Below are 14,962 nucleotides of genomic sequence, written 5' to 3'. Positions count from 1 at the left end.
TTTGGAGGCAGGTGTGTAGATACTGAGATAGTGGTTGAGAGAGTGGTTCTCCGTGAAACTCGGGCATTTAAGAGGCTGCCTGAGGTGGCATGAGATGACCCCGGGCAGATGGTCTGCTCTGCAGGGGCACTGGCGGTATCTCTAACAGACTGTCCTTGCAGCTCTCAGACAGCTCTGGGGAAGAGGACTCGGCTGACCTCAAGAGGGCTCAGAAAGGTAAGTTCAGGAGGTGCCTGGAGCCTCTGGGGCAGTGGGAAAGGGTCCCTTGGTCAGCGGCACCTCATTGCGAAGGCTTTGTTGGCTCTGGGCTCTCCTCCAACAGTGGTTTCAAGTGTTAATTCGGAGAAGCCTTCTGAGGATAGCACAGCTTCATGTTTATTTTTAGCGTCAGTTCCTTGGTGTTCACCTCTGGCTGTCACTCATGCTGCTGCTCTGTGGCACCCTCGTGAGGGGGAAGTGGGGGAAAGAGGCCAAGGTGGCTGGGCTCCACGTCCCTGGCGTAGTGGGATCAAGCTTCTAGGGATTCTTGTCTGTGAACCTGGGTGGCCCTGGCTGGGTGGGTGGCTCTAGTGCATCCACTTTTCTGACTCCAGCCCTGCTCCCACTCTCAGATAAAGGGCTGCACGTGGAGGTGCGTGTGAATAGGGAGTGGTACACAGGCCGTGTCACAGCTGTGGAGGTGGGCAAGAATGCGATGCGGTGGAAGGTGAAATTTGACTATGTGCCCACGGACACAACACCAAGAGATCGCTGGTAACACCCCTTCCAGGAAGATGGGTTGACAGTTGGCCAGGGCAGGGGCAGGCAGCCCGCCTGGGAGCCTGGAACACGTGTGGCAAACACTGGGTTCTCCCTAGGGTGGAGAAAGGCAGCGACGATGTGCGGTTGATGAAGCCCCCGTCCCCAGAGTATGAGAGCCCAGACACGCGCCAGGGCGGGGAAGAGGCGGCGGTGGCGGCGGCCCCGGCGGGGGATTTGGTGGCCCAGCAAGCTGTAGCCACGGTGGAGCCCTCCACCTCGGACTGCATCCCCATCGAGCCTGACACCACCGCCCCCAGCACCAACCACGAGACCATTGACCTCCTCGTCCAGATTCTTCGGTGTGTCATCGTCCTGCTCCGGGACCAGTGGTGGCTCCCTCCGACTCTGTGCCATTCTGATTTCCTGTCCCACCTTCCTTCTTGTTCAGGAATTGTTTACGGTACTTCCTGCCTCCAAGTTTCCCCATCTCTAAGAAGGAGCTGAGTGCTATGAATTCAGATGAGCTGATCTCGTTTCCTCTGGTGAGTCTACCCACCCACCTTGGTGCTTCTTGTGACTGCCAGGTCTCAGTTGTGTGCTCCATGAAGTCTGTCCGAGAGAAAAGCAGGGAGTTTTATCTCCATTCCACTTCAAGGAAATGAGGCTAGGAGTTGAAGAAACTCAGGCTCAGAGAGGTTAACAGTCTGCTGTGATAGAGCCAAGACTTGAACCCGGAACACCTTGAGAGGACAAGGGTCTTGCTCTCCAGGCGATGAGTTCCCAGGGTTCCCAGGGAGCTGCTGCGCCTCAGTGCTCGCCCTTGTTTGGGCTGCAGGCGTCTTCTGCAGGTCCTGGGAACACACTGCTGATAGGCCAGCAGGCTTGGCCTGCCATCCTCTTGTCAGCTTCGTTGCTTTTGGCTTCAGGCTGTTGCCAAAACGAGCAAAGCCTGGGTGCAGTGGGATTTCTACAGCGGGCATGACCCAGGCCAAAGCACGGTCAGCAGGAGTGTCTGAGCCGGAAATAGTCTTTCGCTCACGCTTGTAAAAGGAGGCACCACTAATGGGCCACCTTAATAGCTCCTAAGGGAAATGCCTAAAATAACTCAAACTTTCATACTTCCATCTTAGGGACACACCAGAACAATGTTCACTGTGTCTGTGTCCGTTTGTCAACGACCATCCTACTTCTCCTCATGCTGCCAAAGCGCTCCATGAAGCGCTCAGGTGCCCTGCAATACTAGATTCAAATGTGTACTTTAAAAGTAACACAACTGCATGTGAATCTGTAATGGCTTAAAAGTGAAAAAATTCAAAAACATACAGGAATCATAGTTAGGCTCATGACATTGTATGTTAAATTTTAATACTCTTGGCACCTGCTTGAACGTTTATTTTGAGCTGCCAAGTGATAATTATTTTCTGTGCAGAACTTGAAGTTTCTGTTGCCATCTTGATTTACTAGGATAGTATTCTAGATTGTAAATAAAGCGTTCTAACAACGTTTTAAAAACAGCACTGAGGAGCCACTCAGTGCTGGGTAGCTCATAGGTCTTCAAAGAAGTAAATAAATGCTATAGTTGGAGAGACTGTGGTGGTCAGCCAGACTGCTGGTTCTAGGTTTGTGTTCATCAAAATGGCCCTTTCATTCTCACTAGTGATTCATGAGTAAATCATAATAACTTTGAAAATAAACATAAAGAGATACACCTAAATTGTTTTTCATATTGAGATACCATGTAACTTTCACTCAAAACAAGTGTTCTGCTACTTTGGAAAAGCTCCTGTCTAGAGAAGCTGCTGGTTAACATCACTACACACTGCTGGGGACTTTCAGGTGCTTGGAGAAGATGGTGAAAAGTTGTATGCTGTGTAAACATACTTCACAAACATGGATGGGCTGTCTGCTACTGACGAGCCCAGTACATACTGGTTGGGTGTGACCTGGATGTGGATTGCTCATCAGTGCTGTTGGCAAGTTAAAAGGAGAATGGTTGAGGATCGTGCCTCATGTTTACTCACGGCTTGGGGTTTGCAGAGCTCTTTGCCAAGTGCTTCCTGTGTGTGATCCCGTCTCCACCCTTGAGGCAGCCCTGTGAGGTGGGCCTCAAGGTCTTTCCTCTCGGAGCTGCAGGGGCACTGGCTCCTGGGTTTGATATCCATTCAGGCCGAGCTTCCTGGTGCCGAGCCAGTTGGGGACACCAGTGCTCGTCTGGAAGGGCCCTGGGGACCCTTGTGAGCCCACGCACTTACCCGCTGGCTTCTCTTCCGACAGAAAGAGTACTTCAAGCAGTATGAAGTCGGGCTCCAGAACCTGTGCCATTCCTACCAGAGCCGTGCCGACTCGCGGGCCAAGGCTTCTGAGGAGAGCCTGCGCACATCCGAGAGAAAGCTGCGTGAGACCGAGGAGAAGCTGCAGAAGCTGAGGACCAACATCGTGGCACTCCTACAAAAGGTGCAGGAGGTGAGCCAGGCCACCCTCTCATTGCAGCGGACCACCTGGTGTCTTGGGCGGGGGGGGCTGGGTACCTCGTGCTCCCTTCTCCCCACTCATAGGAATGTGTGGTTCCAACCCTGGCGGCACAGCATCCTGACCAGGAGGGCTGGAGGTGGTGCGGCTGCCTGGGCCTCATCCCAGCCAGACCCACGGTATCAGACTTCTGCCCTTGTTTAGACATGGTGACCTGCAACCTGGTTTGAGACACTTCGGGGTCATGAAACAAAGACATTCTTGGTTTTCCAGATGACGCCTGGATGGGAGTGGGTAGCCCACAAGTGGGGAATGTCCTGTGGTCTCAGCCCTTCATCTGGGCAGGAAACTGGGGATCCCTGTCCTGTGACCCCTGGTGACCAATAGGGGCCCTGCTCTCGGAGCACAGCAGAGGGAGGAGACAGAACTGTTGACGGCAGGAAGTGCCACAAAGGAAACAGGAGAGAGCAACAGGAAGCCACTGTACTAGAGTGTCAGGGGAGCCTCTGTGAGGAGGTGGTTGGGCCCAAGGCAGAAGCAGACGTGCTGGGGTGGGGTGTGAACTGCAGGCAGAGAGAAGAGCAGGGCCCATGGCAGGGCCCTGTACCAGGTGGGAGGTCCTTGGACCTTGTGGTGCTGAGACGTGTGCAGCCTAAGACACTTACTTTGGTTGGTTGTAGGAGAGGCCGAGGTTAGAGTCCAGGACTCCACTGAGGAGGTTCCCAGTTATCTGGGTGAGAGATTCTGGAGGCCTGAACCTTGGATGGTGCCAGTGAGGAGGGAGAGAAGTGTCTGAGGGGAGGACGGGGGAGCAAGGGCGACTGCTCGAGTCTGTCTGAGTCCCTGAGTGGAGGGAAGGCGGGAGGCCTGTACTGAGATGGGAACAACCCGGGGTGGGTGGTGGGACCAAGCTGTTGGATGTGTTGAGTGTAAGAGTGAGGCTGGGGCAGGCGGGACCTGGGTGGGGGGAGGCGGGCAGGAGTGGGAGGACGGAGAGGGGATGGATGATCAAGGGCGGCTCGACAGGGTGGAGGGGGAGAGTAGAGGGCATGGCCTGGGCTGCAAGAAGGCTGGGGAGGCGGGCCTCCCACCACCCTGTGAGCCCCGTTTGACCCTGCCCTGCTCTGTTCCAGGACTTAGACATTAACACAGACGACGAGCTGGATGCCTACATCGAGGACCTGATCACCAAGGGGGACTAGGGCCCGGAGCCAGAGATCAGCTCCCCTGCCCCTCAAGGCAGAGCTCCTGAGGGTGGCGTTTCATTTATGGGTTGATGGACTTACCTTGGTTTGACTCACGGGATATCTGTGCTTTTGGTGGGAGAGAGACTGACTCTTTGACTCTTCCACCCTAAGTTGATAAATATTTATTTTTTGAAAGAAACAACATGCTGTGCCTGCTGTGAGACCATACATTTTTTTGGTGACTCTTGGGCAAAGGACAGAACCAGGATGCCAAGTCTTGAGTTGCTTCTCTCGGCTCCTGGTTCCTCAAGATGTGGTGAATTCCAGCGCCGTTTGGAAGTTGGAGGGGCTCCAGGGGCAGGGCTGGGGGAGGGACAGGACCCTTCCCAGGCTGGTGCTCCCCCAGGAGCTTCAATCCAGGGGATCTCCATGGGGCTACCATCAGCAGGAGGCTTAGCGCTGAGGAGCTCCCTGTCTCAGGTCAGGGAGGTGAGTGGTGGTCCGAGTGGTCGGTCTTCTCGGCTGTGGCACTGTGCAGTCAGCTCGGGGAAGAAAGATCCTCCTGTTCAGCTTCCCCATCCACCACCTAAATTCTCCCTGCCGGACATTTCCTTAGCTAGCGGTAGATGGTGAGGTTTCCTGCCACAAAAACTTGAGTCCAGGTTAAGGCGTGGACAGATCTGACTGGTCAGACTGCTGACCTGGGTAGCACATCATTTGCGTTCCAAAGGAGTCCCCTTAGGAATCCTGTGTGTGAAGGAGCGCTGTGCTGGTCTGGTGGTGGCCTCATCTGCCACTGTGGCAGGGTCCTGGGGAGGGCTGCTGCTCTTATTGCTTCGCCTCTGTTCACCCCACCACGTCCTGTCAGGGTCTCTGGTTTGGGGCAGATGGGAGGAGGGGGTCACCGAGCCCCTGAGCACGCCATGCCTCCCTCTGCCTAGTCACAGCCTCATACTGCTGTGGTCCTCAAACAACTCAGGGTCAAAGACCAAGGCCAGAGTCGCTGAGTTTTCTATAATGGCCATTGGAAAAGTTCTGGTTCGATTTCCCCCAACTCACTCCTTACCCCCCTGTATTTGGGGACTTCGGGTTTTCTGAAGGCACAAGAACCATGATCTTGCCCCACTGGTCTGCAATTCTGACCTCTCGGTGTGTTTCCAGCATCTGCCCACCTCTGCTCAGCAGTGGCCACGTGCCGCCCTATGAAGACTGCAGGAGATGGGGAAGCAATGGTGAGGGAGGCAGGCCACGGGAATTAAGCTCTTTGCCCACTTGTGCATGTGGCCAGAAGTGCCTATGATTTGTGGGCTTGGGACTTCTCAAAACCACACCCCTGGGCAAGGGCTGTTCCGGAGAAATACCAGGGAGGCCCTGACCTCTTCCTCAGAAGATTTTCCAAGAGTCTTGGGGTTTCTTGAGCTGGTGGTTCCTATCCTGTCCAGCTCGTTTTCTTCATCACAGGCAGCATATGATCCATTTTTGTCCTCAAACTTTGTTTTAATCTAGATAGAAGCTGATTCTGCATTTTTACCAGGGGGTAATACTCAAGGTTTTTATTTACACACCTGTAATCAAAATGCAATACTATAAACTTTTACTGGTGAGACTCCTGAACTCAGTCTGTTTTCTTCTAGTAAAACCCAGCACCTTCCTCCTCTTCATTCTTTCCACCATGTGTCTTTAAGCTGTCTTCAAGTTCTTCCTCATCTCCATCTTCATTGTCTTACATCTTCACCGTCTTTGACACCCACAGAAACTGACATACTGAAGTTCGTAAATATTTTAGCTTCAACTTCCAGGTGTTCCTACTCTGCTGTTTAAACCCAACAACAGCGGTGCTGAATACAGCCTGCTTCCAGGCAGAGCTGTTGCCATTCTGGGCAGGAAGATAAGATGCAGGAACTCCCTTCTAAACTGGGTAACTAAGCTGCTTGGAATTGTCTAACAACTTGGGAAGAAGAGGATGGTCTGGAAGGTCTGTTGCAAGAAGGTGAATGGGTGCAGAAACCTGTTTTTATGGAGCAGGAGGAATATTTTTGGTTTTTTGTTTTTTTTTTTCAGGTGACACATGCACATGATGAAAATTCAAACAGTGTAAAAGGTTGGACCGTGAAAGCAGGGCCCCGCCGCCCCCGCCCCAGTGCTCTTTCTCCCTAAAGAGTATCCATTCTGAGCAAGTGCACATCTCCTCTGCTCTGCCTTAGTAGATCCTGGGACTTGTAAGAGTTCACATGGGTCTACTTTATCCTGACAGCCACATAGCGTTTCAGTGTCCTGGATGTACTGTTACTCATTGGTCCCATTTATAGACATTTAGGTTTTTAATGTTTACAAAAAATTCCATGACGACTATCTGTGTGTGTGTACTTAGATCTGCGTTTATTTGGATGAATTCCAGAGAGAAATGTCTGTGTCAGAAGGTGGAGGCACTCCAGAAAAGACTTTACAATTTCAGTCCCCACCAACAGTGTATTCCTCACCCCTCTCCTTGCCTGTCTGCAGTCTCTTCCATCTTAATCTGAAAGGTGAAAAGCCTATGGATTTTTGATTTGGTCTGAATGAATTTATGTGAGGTCAATCATTGTTTCTTTCTGGGACAGGGCTGTAGTTCTGAGTCTTGGGTTAGGGACTTAAACCAAGGACATCAAACCAGTCAATCATAAAGGAAATCAACCCTGAATATTCATTGAAAGGATTGATGCTGAAGCTGAAGCTCCAACAACTGGCCACCTGATTCGAAGAGTAAACTCATTAGAAAAGACCCCGATGCTGGGAAAGATTGAAGGCAGGAGGAAAAGGGGACGACAGAGGATGAGATGGTTGGATGGCATCACCAACTCAACACAAGTTTGAGTAAACTCTGGAAGATGGTGAAGGACAGGGAAGCCCGTCATGCTGCAGTCCATGGCATCACAAAGAGTTGGACATGATTTAGATACTGAACATCAAAATCATGAAAAACAAGGGGTGAGTTTTCTGGGAAATGTCCACCTTATACTACCCCTTCAGCCCGTAGGTGTCCCGTGGATTTAGCATTAAAAACCCCACATCAGTACCATATTACTAGAAGACAAGGATTTGACATTGTTTACCAAAGGAAGGCAATGGATTAATAACAGGATGAGAGAAACTTTTGTTTCTCCTGCATGTGTGTCCGAGTGATATTGCCTTCTGGCTCCTCTTGTTGGGTCCAGGTCCCCTTGAAGACATGACTGTCTTTCAGACCTGTGGTTCAAGCAGTGTTGGGCAAGAGTTCATGGCTCTGAAGACCAACAAGTGTGAGACAGATAAAGCTCAAACTTCCGTGTCTTTTACATAGAACACAGGTTTGGCCTGAGCGGGTGGTGCTGCCACTGGCTACTCGTCCCCAGTGAAAGGCTGTCTTGCAGGTGGACCAGGCTGTAAGGGACCTGTTGGCAGCTGCCAAGATGCCTGAAACATCCTCAGAATTCCACTGGAGGGTTCTGCCCTTTTTTGCAGATGGAACCTCTGAGGCTTCCTTTGGAAGGGCCATATTGCTCTTGGTTCCCTAAGAAAGTGGACAGGCAGCTTGGCCATGGGAAGCAGAGCTACAGAAGAATATTCCTTCTCTGTGGCCATACTTCAATGCTCTGACGGCCCTCAGCACTGCTGGGGGCACCCTCTCCATAGTGAGCAAGACAGACTGGACAGAGAAAAGAGTTTGGTGAGGGACCGCCCACTCAGCAAGGAGCCAGAATGTTGCAAGCCTGTGTTTCAGTCTGGTAGTTTTCATCTAGTAACTTGCAATGTGCCAGCCCCAACCAGGACTCCTGATAGATCCTGCAGAAATTTCCTTTCAGTTCACAAGGCGTCAGACAAATCACTGCCCATTCTGGGTTCCCCTTTCTTTTCTAAAGAGTTGGATGACAGTAGAAGTTTTCTGACTTACTAAGCTGAATTCACCAGAAATTTATCCAGAGGCCCACAGAGGCGGCAAATAACGTCTCAGCAAGGACAGACAAGGAAGCCTCCTTAAGTGAGAGGAAAACAATAGAATGGGAAAGACTATAGAGATCTCTTCAGGAAAATTAGAGCTACCAAGGGAATATTTCATGCAAAGGTGGGCACAATAAAGGACAAAAACGTCAAGGACCTATCAAAAGCAGAAAAAATAAAGAGGTGGCAAGAATACACAGAACTGTACACAAAATGTCTTAAGGACCCAGTAAGCACAATGATGTGATCACTCACCTAGAGCCAGACATTCTGGAGTGTGAAGTCAAGTGGGTCTTGGGAAGCATTACTATAAACAAAGCTGGAGGTGATGGAATTCCAGCTGACCTATTTCAAATCCTAAAAGATGATGCTGTGAAAGTGCTGCACTCAGTATGACAGCAAATCTGGAAAGCTCAGCAGTGGCCACAGGACTGGAAAGGTAAGTTTTCATTCCAATCGCAAAGAAGGGCAATGCCAAAGGACGTTCAGATTTCTGTACAATTGCACATTTTATATGTTAGCAAGATTATGCTCAAAATACTTCAAGCTAGGCTTCAGCAGTACGGTGAACCTAGAAATTCCAGACGTACAAGCTGGATTTAGAAAACACAGGGGAACCAGAGATCAAATTGCCAACATCCGCTGGATCATTGAAAAAGCAAGGGAATTCCAAGAAAAATCTACTACTACTAAGCTAAAGCCTTTGACTGTGTTGATCACAATAAACTGGAAAATTCTTCAAGCGATGGGAATACCACACCACCTTAACTGTCTCCTGAGAAACCTGTATGCAGGACAAAAAGCAACAATTAGAACCAGACGTGGAACAACAGACTGCTTCAAAATTGGGAAAGGAATACATCAAGGCTGTATATTGTCACCCTGCTTATTTAACTTCTATGCAGAGTACATCATGAGAAATGCTGGGCTGGATGAATCACAAGCTGGAAGGAATCAAGATTGCCAGGAGCAGTATCAACAACCTCAGATATGCAGATGATACCGTTTAATGGCAGAACATGAAGAGGAACTAAAGAGCCTCTTGATGAGGGTGAAAAGGGAGAGTGAAAAAGCTGGCTTAACATTCAAAAATGGTCATGGCATCCAGTCCCATCACTTCGTGGCAAACAGAAGGGGAAACAGTGGAAACTATGACAGATTTTATTTTCGTGGGCTCCAGAATCACTGCAGACAGTGACTGCATTCATGAAATTAAGACGCTTGTTCTTTGGAATAAAAGCTATGACAAACCTAGACAGCATATTAAAAGCAGAGACACCACTTTGCTGACAAAGGTTCATCTAGTCAAAGCTATGGTTTTTCCAGTAGTCACATAAGGATGTGAGAGTTGGACCATAAAGAAGGCTAAACACCGAAGAAATGATGCTTTTGAATTGTGGTGCTGGAGAAGACTCTTAAGAGTCGCTTGGACAACAAGGAGATCAAACCAGGCGATCCTAAAGGAAATCAACCCTGAATATTCATTGAAAGGACTGATGCTAAAGCTGAAGCTCCAATACTCTAGCTACCTGGTGTGAAGAGCGGACTCATTGGAAAAGACCCTGATTTGGGGGAAGATTGAGGGCAAGAGGAGAAGGGGGCGACTGAGGATGAGACGGTTGGATGGCATCACCGATTCAATGGACAGTTTGAGCAAATTCAGGGAGATAGGGAGTTCCCCATGCAAAATCATCAACTATCACAACAAAGCACGAGCCCTAGTACTGGCTGCAACTCACCTGGTCCCGGCCCTCGGCCATCACTCTCCAATGGCTTTTAGGGTGTCCAACGTTCACACCCATCCGGGAGCCTGCCTTCTCTGAGGCCACCAACGGTTGCGGGACACGCAACGCCCCCCGCCCCCCGCCTCCCCACAACGCCACCCCCCCCCCCCCCAGCCTCCCCGCAACGCTACCCTCTCCCAGTCTCGAGGCAGATGTGCAACTGCCCGTGCATGGCGCCGACGCCTGGCGTGTGCGTGACGCTGACGTCCAGCGCTTGCTCTACGCCATGCGTATGCGCCTTAGAACATCACGAGCCCCGCGTCTTGCCCGAGTCGGATGTGCTGGCGTCAGTGTGTCAGGCAGAGGCGAGGCCGTCAAACCCGGCTGTGTGAGGCCCGCCCTGGGCCCACCCTGGGGACTGAGGCCTCGAGGGTCCCACACCCTAGGGCCCGTGGAAGGCGTTGGAATCCAAGCAGAGAAGCAGGGATTTGTTTGTTTGTTTTCCGCCGGAGTCTGCGTGTTCAGCCTCGACACCAGTGAAACTTTTTCCCCGGTTGTTTCCAACTCTTGTGGCTTACAGAAAGCTTTTTTGTATGAATGTCCTTAATGGTGTGGTGCATTTACATTTGCAAGACCGACGACCCACAAGGGAAGTTGCATGCGTTAAGTGTCTTCTCCAGGTAATTTCCCCTGAAGGCCCAGCCCTTTGTAGGCCTCTCACAACCTGAGGCCTCTTGTCTTTCACAGCTTCACAGCTTTTATTTTTTCTGCTGGTTTATCTGTGTTGGTGGTGTAGTTGTTCAGTCGTGTCCGAACCGCCTCTTGCGACCCCATGGACTGTAGCCTGCAAGGCTCCTCTGTCCATGGGATTTATCTGTGCTAGGCTTGGTTTATGGTATTTCTTGAAAGGTTTTGGGGTTTCCTCTCACGTTTAAGAGAATTCTTCCCCCTCTACCCAATTCTCTTGTATTTTGTCGCACTGTTCTTTTCTGTGTCCCCACTCCGTGTGGGAAGTATTTTAGTATCAGCAGTAAGGCAGGAGTCAAATTTTGGTTTTGGTTTTTGCAGATGGAAAGTCACTTATGCCAGCCCCATTATTTATTTTTTTAAACTTAATTTGGGCTGTGCTGGATCTTTGCTGAGGTGCAGACCTCTTGGTTGCTGCACGCAAGCGTTCTTCAGTTGTGGGGGTGGGGACTTCTCTGTATGGCAGCGGTGCGCCGGCCTCTCACTGTGGTGGCTTCTCTTGTGCAGAATGGGTGCTGGGGCTTCGGTAGTTGCCCGCTGGTGGGCTCAGTAGTCGTGGCGCACTGGGCTCAGTTGCCCCGAGGCATGCGGAATCTTAGTTCCTGGACCAGGATTCGAACCTGTGTGCCCTGCATTGTCAGGCAGATTCTTAAATTGCTGGACCACCAGGGAAGTCCCAGTCTCATTTATTAATGACCCACGTTGGCCTGTATTTATTTTTCACTCTATTTAGTTTTCAACTTGTTGGGCTTGAGGTGATGCTTGCATGTATCGGTGGAGACATCATGTTACCTGCTGGACAGGTGATTCTGATGCGAAGGGTGCGGTTCTAGGTGAAACAAACATTGGGGGCATCATCAGCATATAGATGGATCAATCTTCCTTGCTGTTTTTCTTATTAAAATATTTTCCCAAACTGTTAGAATTTCTTCTCACATGAAATTTAAAATCATGATAGTCCAACTTTCTCCCATTCCTGCGCACCCCCAACCAAGTTCCACTGGGATTTAAATTTAAATTGTGCTAAATTTAGATGTAAGTTAAGGGGAGGGTTGATATTTTTATGATTTTAAATTTCCCTAGATGATATGAAATGGTTTTCCATTTGTTTGAATCCTTTACATGTTCTAATAAGATTTTACTATTTCTTCATACGGGTTCTGTAACTTTCTCATTTTATTCCTATATAATCACTATTGTGAATGCAATTTTCTTCCCCATTTATATTCCTAGTTATTAATATGTAAAAAGCAGATTGTTTAACATAATTTATTTTCTATCTTATGAACTCTGGTAATTTTAAAAATAAACCTGTTTATAAATCAAATGTGCAGATTTGCCAGAGTGCCGTTTTAATTGCTGAACCTCTGAAACAGTGTTGAATAACTAATTATTCAAATCTTTTTGTTGATGAGGATGGAGATTCATATATTGGAGTTGAGCAGAATATTGTCTGTTGGTGACTGGTCTTTAAAGTGTGGAGTTTCTGTTTTTGTTAAAAACCTTGGGATGAAGTTTTTAAAAAGTGGGCTGAAACCGGGGTTGCCAGTCTTGTCTGAGTTGAGCACCAGGGGGCGCCAATTACACAGGCTGAAATGGGGACTGTGCGCCCGCCATCCGTGTCCCCGGTTGTCAAATGTCTTTTCAGCATCTTGATAAAATCGTGTGGAGTTTTTCACCTTTAATCTCCTGTCTTAGCGATTATTTTTGTTAGACATTGAACGACTGGGTCGGGAAAATCCCCTGGAGGAGGAAATGGCAATCCGCTCCAGTATTCTTGCCGGGCAAATTCCATGGACAGAGGAGCCCGGCAGGCTATATAGTTCATCAGGTCACAAAGAATTGGACATGACTCAGCACACACACACACACCTACAAAAGAAAACTGTGTTTATGAAATATTTATAAGATAGGAAGCATATGCAGTGTATGTCCATCACCTGGTTTAGAAGACACTTTTATTATTTCTTTATAATCCCTGTGTGTGCCTCCTGGGTCCTCTCCTCTTTCCTCCTTGCTCAGCGGTAACTGAGAGAGGAACTGGCAGGAAGGCTAGGGGTCTCCAAACGGAGGAAACAGGCTGCAAGCGTCAGATGTTTTCTATCCCTGTCTTAAGCAGCAGGAGTTAACAAACTCCAAGTGTCAGATGTTTCCCTTAGGAGGTTTCTTTTAAAATTCTCTGTTGCCATGACGACACCTGGTTCCACCTGAACTCAACTTTTCTCAAACCTTAAGCTAACCCATGCGGTTTTCTTAATGGGAATGTTTTTCTTAAGCTATGTTAATGAACTATGTACTTACCTTAAACTCTTCAGGTCAGTTCCACCTAAGACTCAGACCCAATAATGGCTCAACGAACCAGTATGTTTTACTCATACAATTGTTCTCCTAATCTATGTTAATGAAGCTATGTATATTTTAAAAATTAATTTATTTTTTATTGAAGGATAATTGCTTTACAGAAATTGGCTGTTTTCTGTCAAACCTTAACATGAATCAGCCATAGGTATCTCCCCTCCCTCCTGAACCTCCCTCCCATCCCCTCCCCATCCCACCCCTCTAGGTTGACACAGAGCCCCTGTCTGAGTTTCCTGAGCCATACAGCAAATTCCCATTGGCTATTTATTTTACATATGGTAATGTAAGTTTCCATGTTACTCTCTCCATACATCTCACCCTCTCCCCTCTCCTCATGTCCATAAGTCTATTCTGTATGTCTGTTTCTCCATTGTTGCCCTGTAAATAAATTCTTCAGTACCATTTTTCTAGATTCCATATATATGTGTTAGAATACAGTATTTACCTTTCTCTTTCTGACTCACTTCACTCAGTATAATAGGTTCTAGGTTCATCCACCTCATTAGAACGGACTCAAATGCATTCCTTTTTATGGCTGAGTAATATTCCATTGTGTATATGTACCACAACTTCTTTATCCATTCATCTGTCGATGGACATCCAGGTTGCTTCCATGTTCTAGCTGTTGTAAATAGTGTTATATGTATTTGCTTGGAAACCTGCCTTCAAGATTCATGTCAACTGTTCTACCACCCAGGATGACTACCTTGTGCCACTGTTACCTCAAAATGGATGTTGTGGGTGAGGGGCCTGGTGGCACTCCAAGTTTTGAGACATTTCCTTTCTCTAATTAGCAGCCTGCTGATAGGTGTATAACATACTGCTAAAGACTAGCAGGGGCACTCTTTCTGCCCCCTTTTGATGTCTGTGTCAGAAGCTTTCTCTGTCTTTTCAGTTCAGTTCAATCATGTCCGACTCTTTGCAACCCCATGGACTACAGCATGCCAGGCCTCCCTGTCCATCACCAACTCCAGGAGCTTACTCAAACTCTGTCCATTGAGTCAGTGAGGCCATACAACCATTTCATCCTCTGTCATCCCTTTCTCCTCTTGCCCTCAATCTTTCCCAGCATCAGGGTCTTTTCCAAGGAGTCCATTCTTCGCATCAGGTGGCCAAAGTATTGGAGTTCAGCTTCAGCATCAGTCCTTCCAATGAATATTCAGGACTGATTTCCTTTAGGATGGACTGGTTGGATCTCCTTGCAGTCCAAGAGACTCTCAAGAGTCTTCTCCAACATCACAGTTCAAAAGGATCAGTTCTTCAGTGCTCAGCTTTCTTTATAGTCCAGCTCTCACATCCATACATGACTACTGGAAAAACCAAAGCTCTGACTAGATGGATCTTTGTTGGCAAAGCAATGTCTCTGCTTTTTAATATGCTGTCTAGGTTGGTTGTAACTTACCTTCCAAGGAGCAAGCATCTTTTAATTTCATGGCTGCAGTCACCATCTTCAGTGATTTTGGAGCCCCCCAAAATAAAGTCTCTCACTGTTTCCATTGTTTCCCCATCTATTTGCCATGAAATGATGAGACCGGATGCCATGATCTTCAGTTCAGTTCAGTTCAGTTGCCAGTCTTGTCTGAGTTGAGCAGTAGGAGGCGCCAGTTACACAGACTGAAATGGGGGCTGTGTGCCCGCAGTTCAGTCCTTCAGTCTGACTCTTTGCAACCCCATGAATCGCAGATCGCCAGGCCTCCCTGTCCATCACCAACTCCCGGAGTTCACTCAAACTCATGTCTATTGAGTCGGCGATGCCATTCAGCCATCTCATCCTCTGTC

At 48.6% G+C, this 14,962-nt stretch overlaps 1 protein-coding gene across 15 annotated transcripts in view; it reads left to right on the top strand.

Annotated features, from left to right (window-relative positions):
* Positions 1-6,011, top strand: part of MORC2 (MORC family CW-type zinc finger 2) — a 42,931-nt gene extending 36,920 nt beyond the window's left edge. For 6 of the 15 annotated variants that reach the window (XM_061385390.1, XM_061385379.1, XM_061385380.1 and 3 more), the window contains 7 exons: positions 162-216; positions 594-753; positions 858-1,100; positions 1,190-1,283; positions 3,016-3,204; positions 3,891-3,944; positions 4,344-6,011. In XM_061385390.1, coding sequence (XP_061241374.1) covers positions 162-216; positions 594-753; positions 858-1,100; positions 1,190-1,283; positions 3,016-3,204; positions 3,891-3,944; positions 4,344-4,412 — 864 coding nt within the window. In that variant the 3' untranslated portion in view covers positions 4,413-6,011. The remainder of the gene's footprint in view (positions 1-161; positions 217-593; positions 754-857; positions 1,101-1,189; positions 1,284-3,015; positions 3,205-3,890; positions 3,945-4,343) is intronic. The other 9 variants (XM_061385389.1, XM_061385388.1, XM_061385387.1 and 6 more) reach the window with 7 other exon arrangements.
* The last annotated feature ends 8,951 nt before the right edge of the window (positions 6,012-14,962 follow it).

Source organism: Bos javanicus, chromosome 17, assembly GCF_032452875.1.
Source record: "Bos javanicus breed banteng chromosome 17, ARS-OSU_banteng_1.0, whole genome shotgun sequence".
In the NCBI taxonomy this organism is placed as follows: Eukaryota; Metazoa; Chordata; class Mammalia; order Artiodactyla; family Bovidae; genus Bos; species Bos javanicus.
Note: the sequence above shows the minus strand (reverse complement) of the source record. Positions and strands in the feature narration are given on the sequence as shown.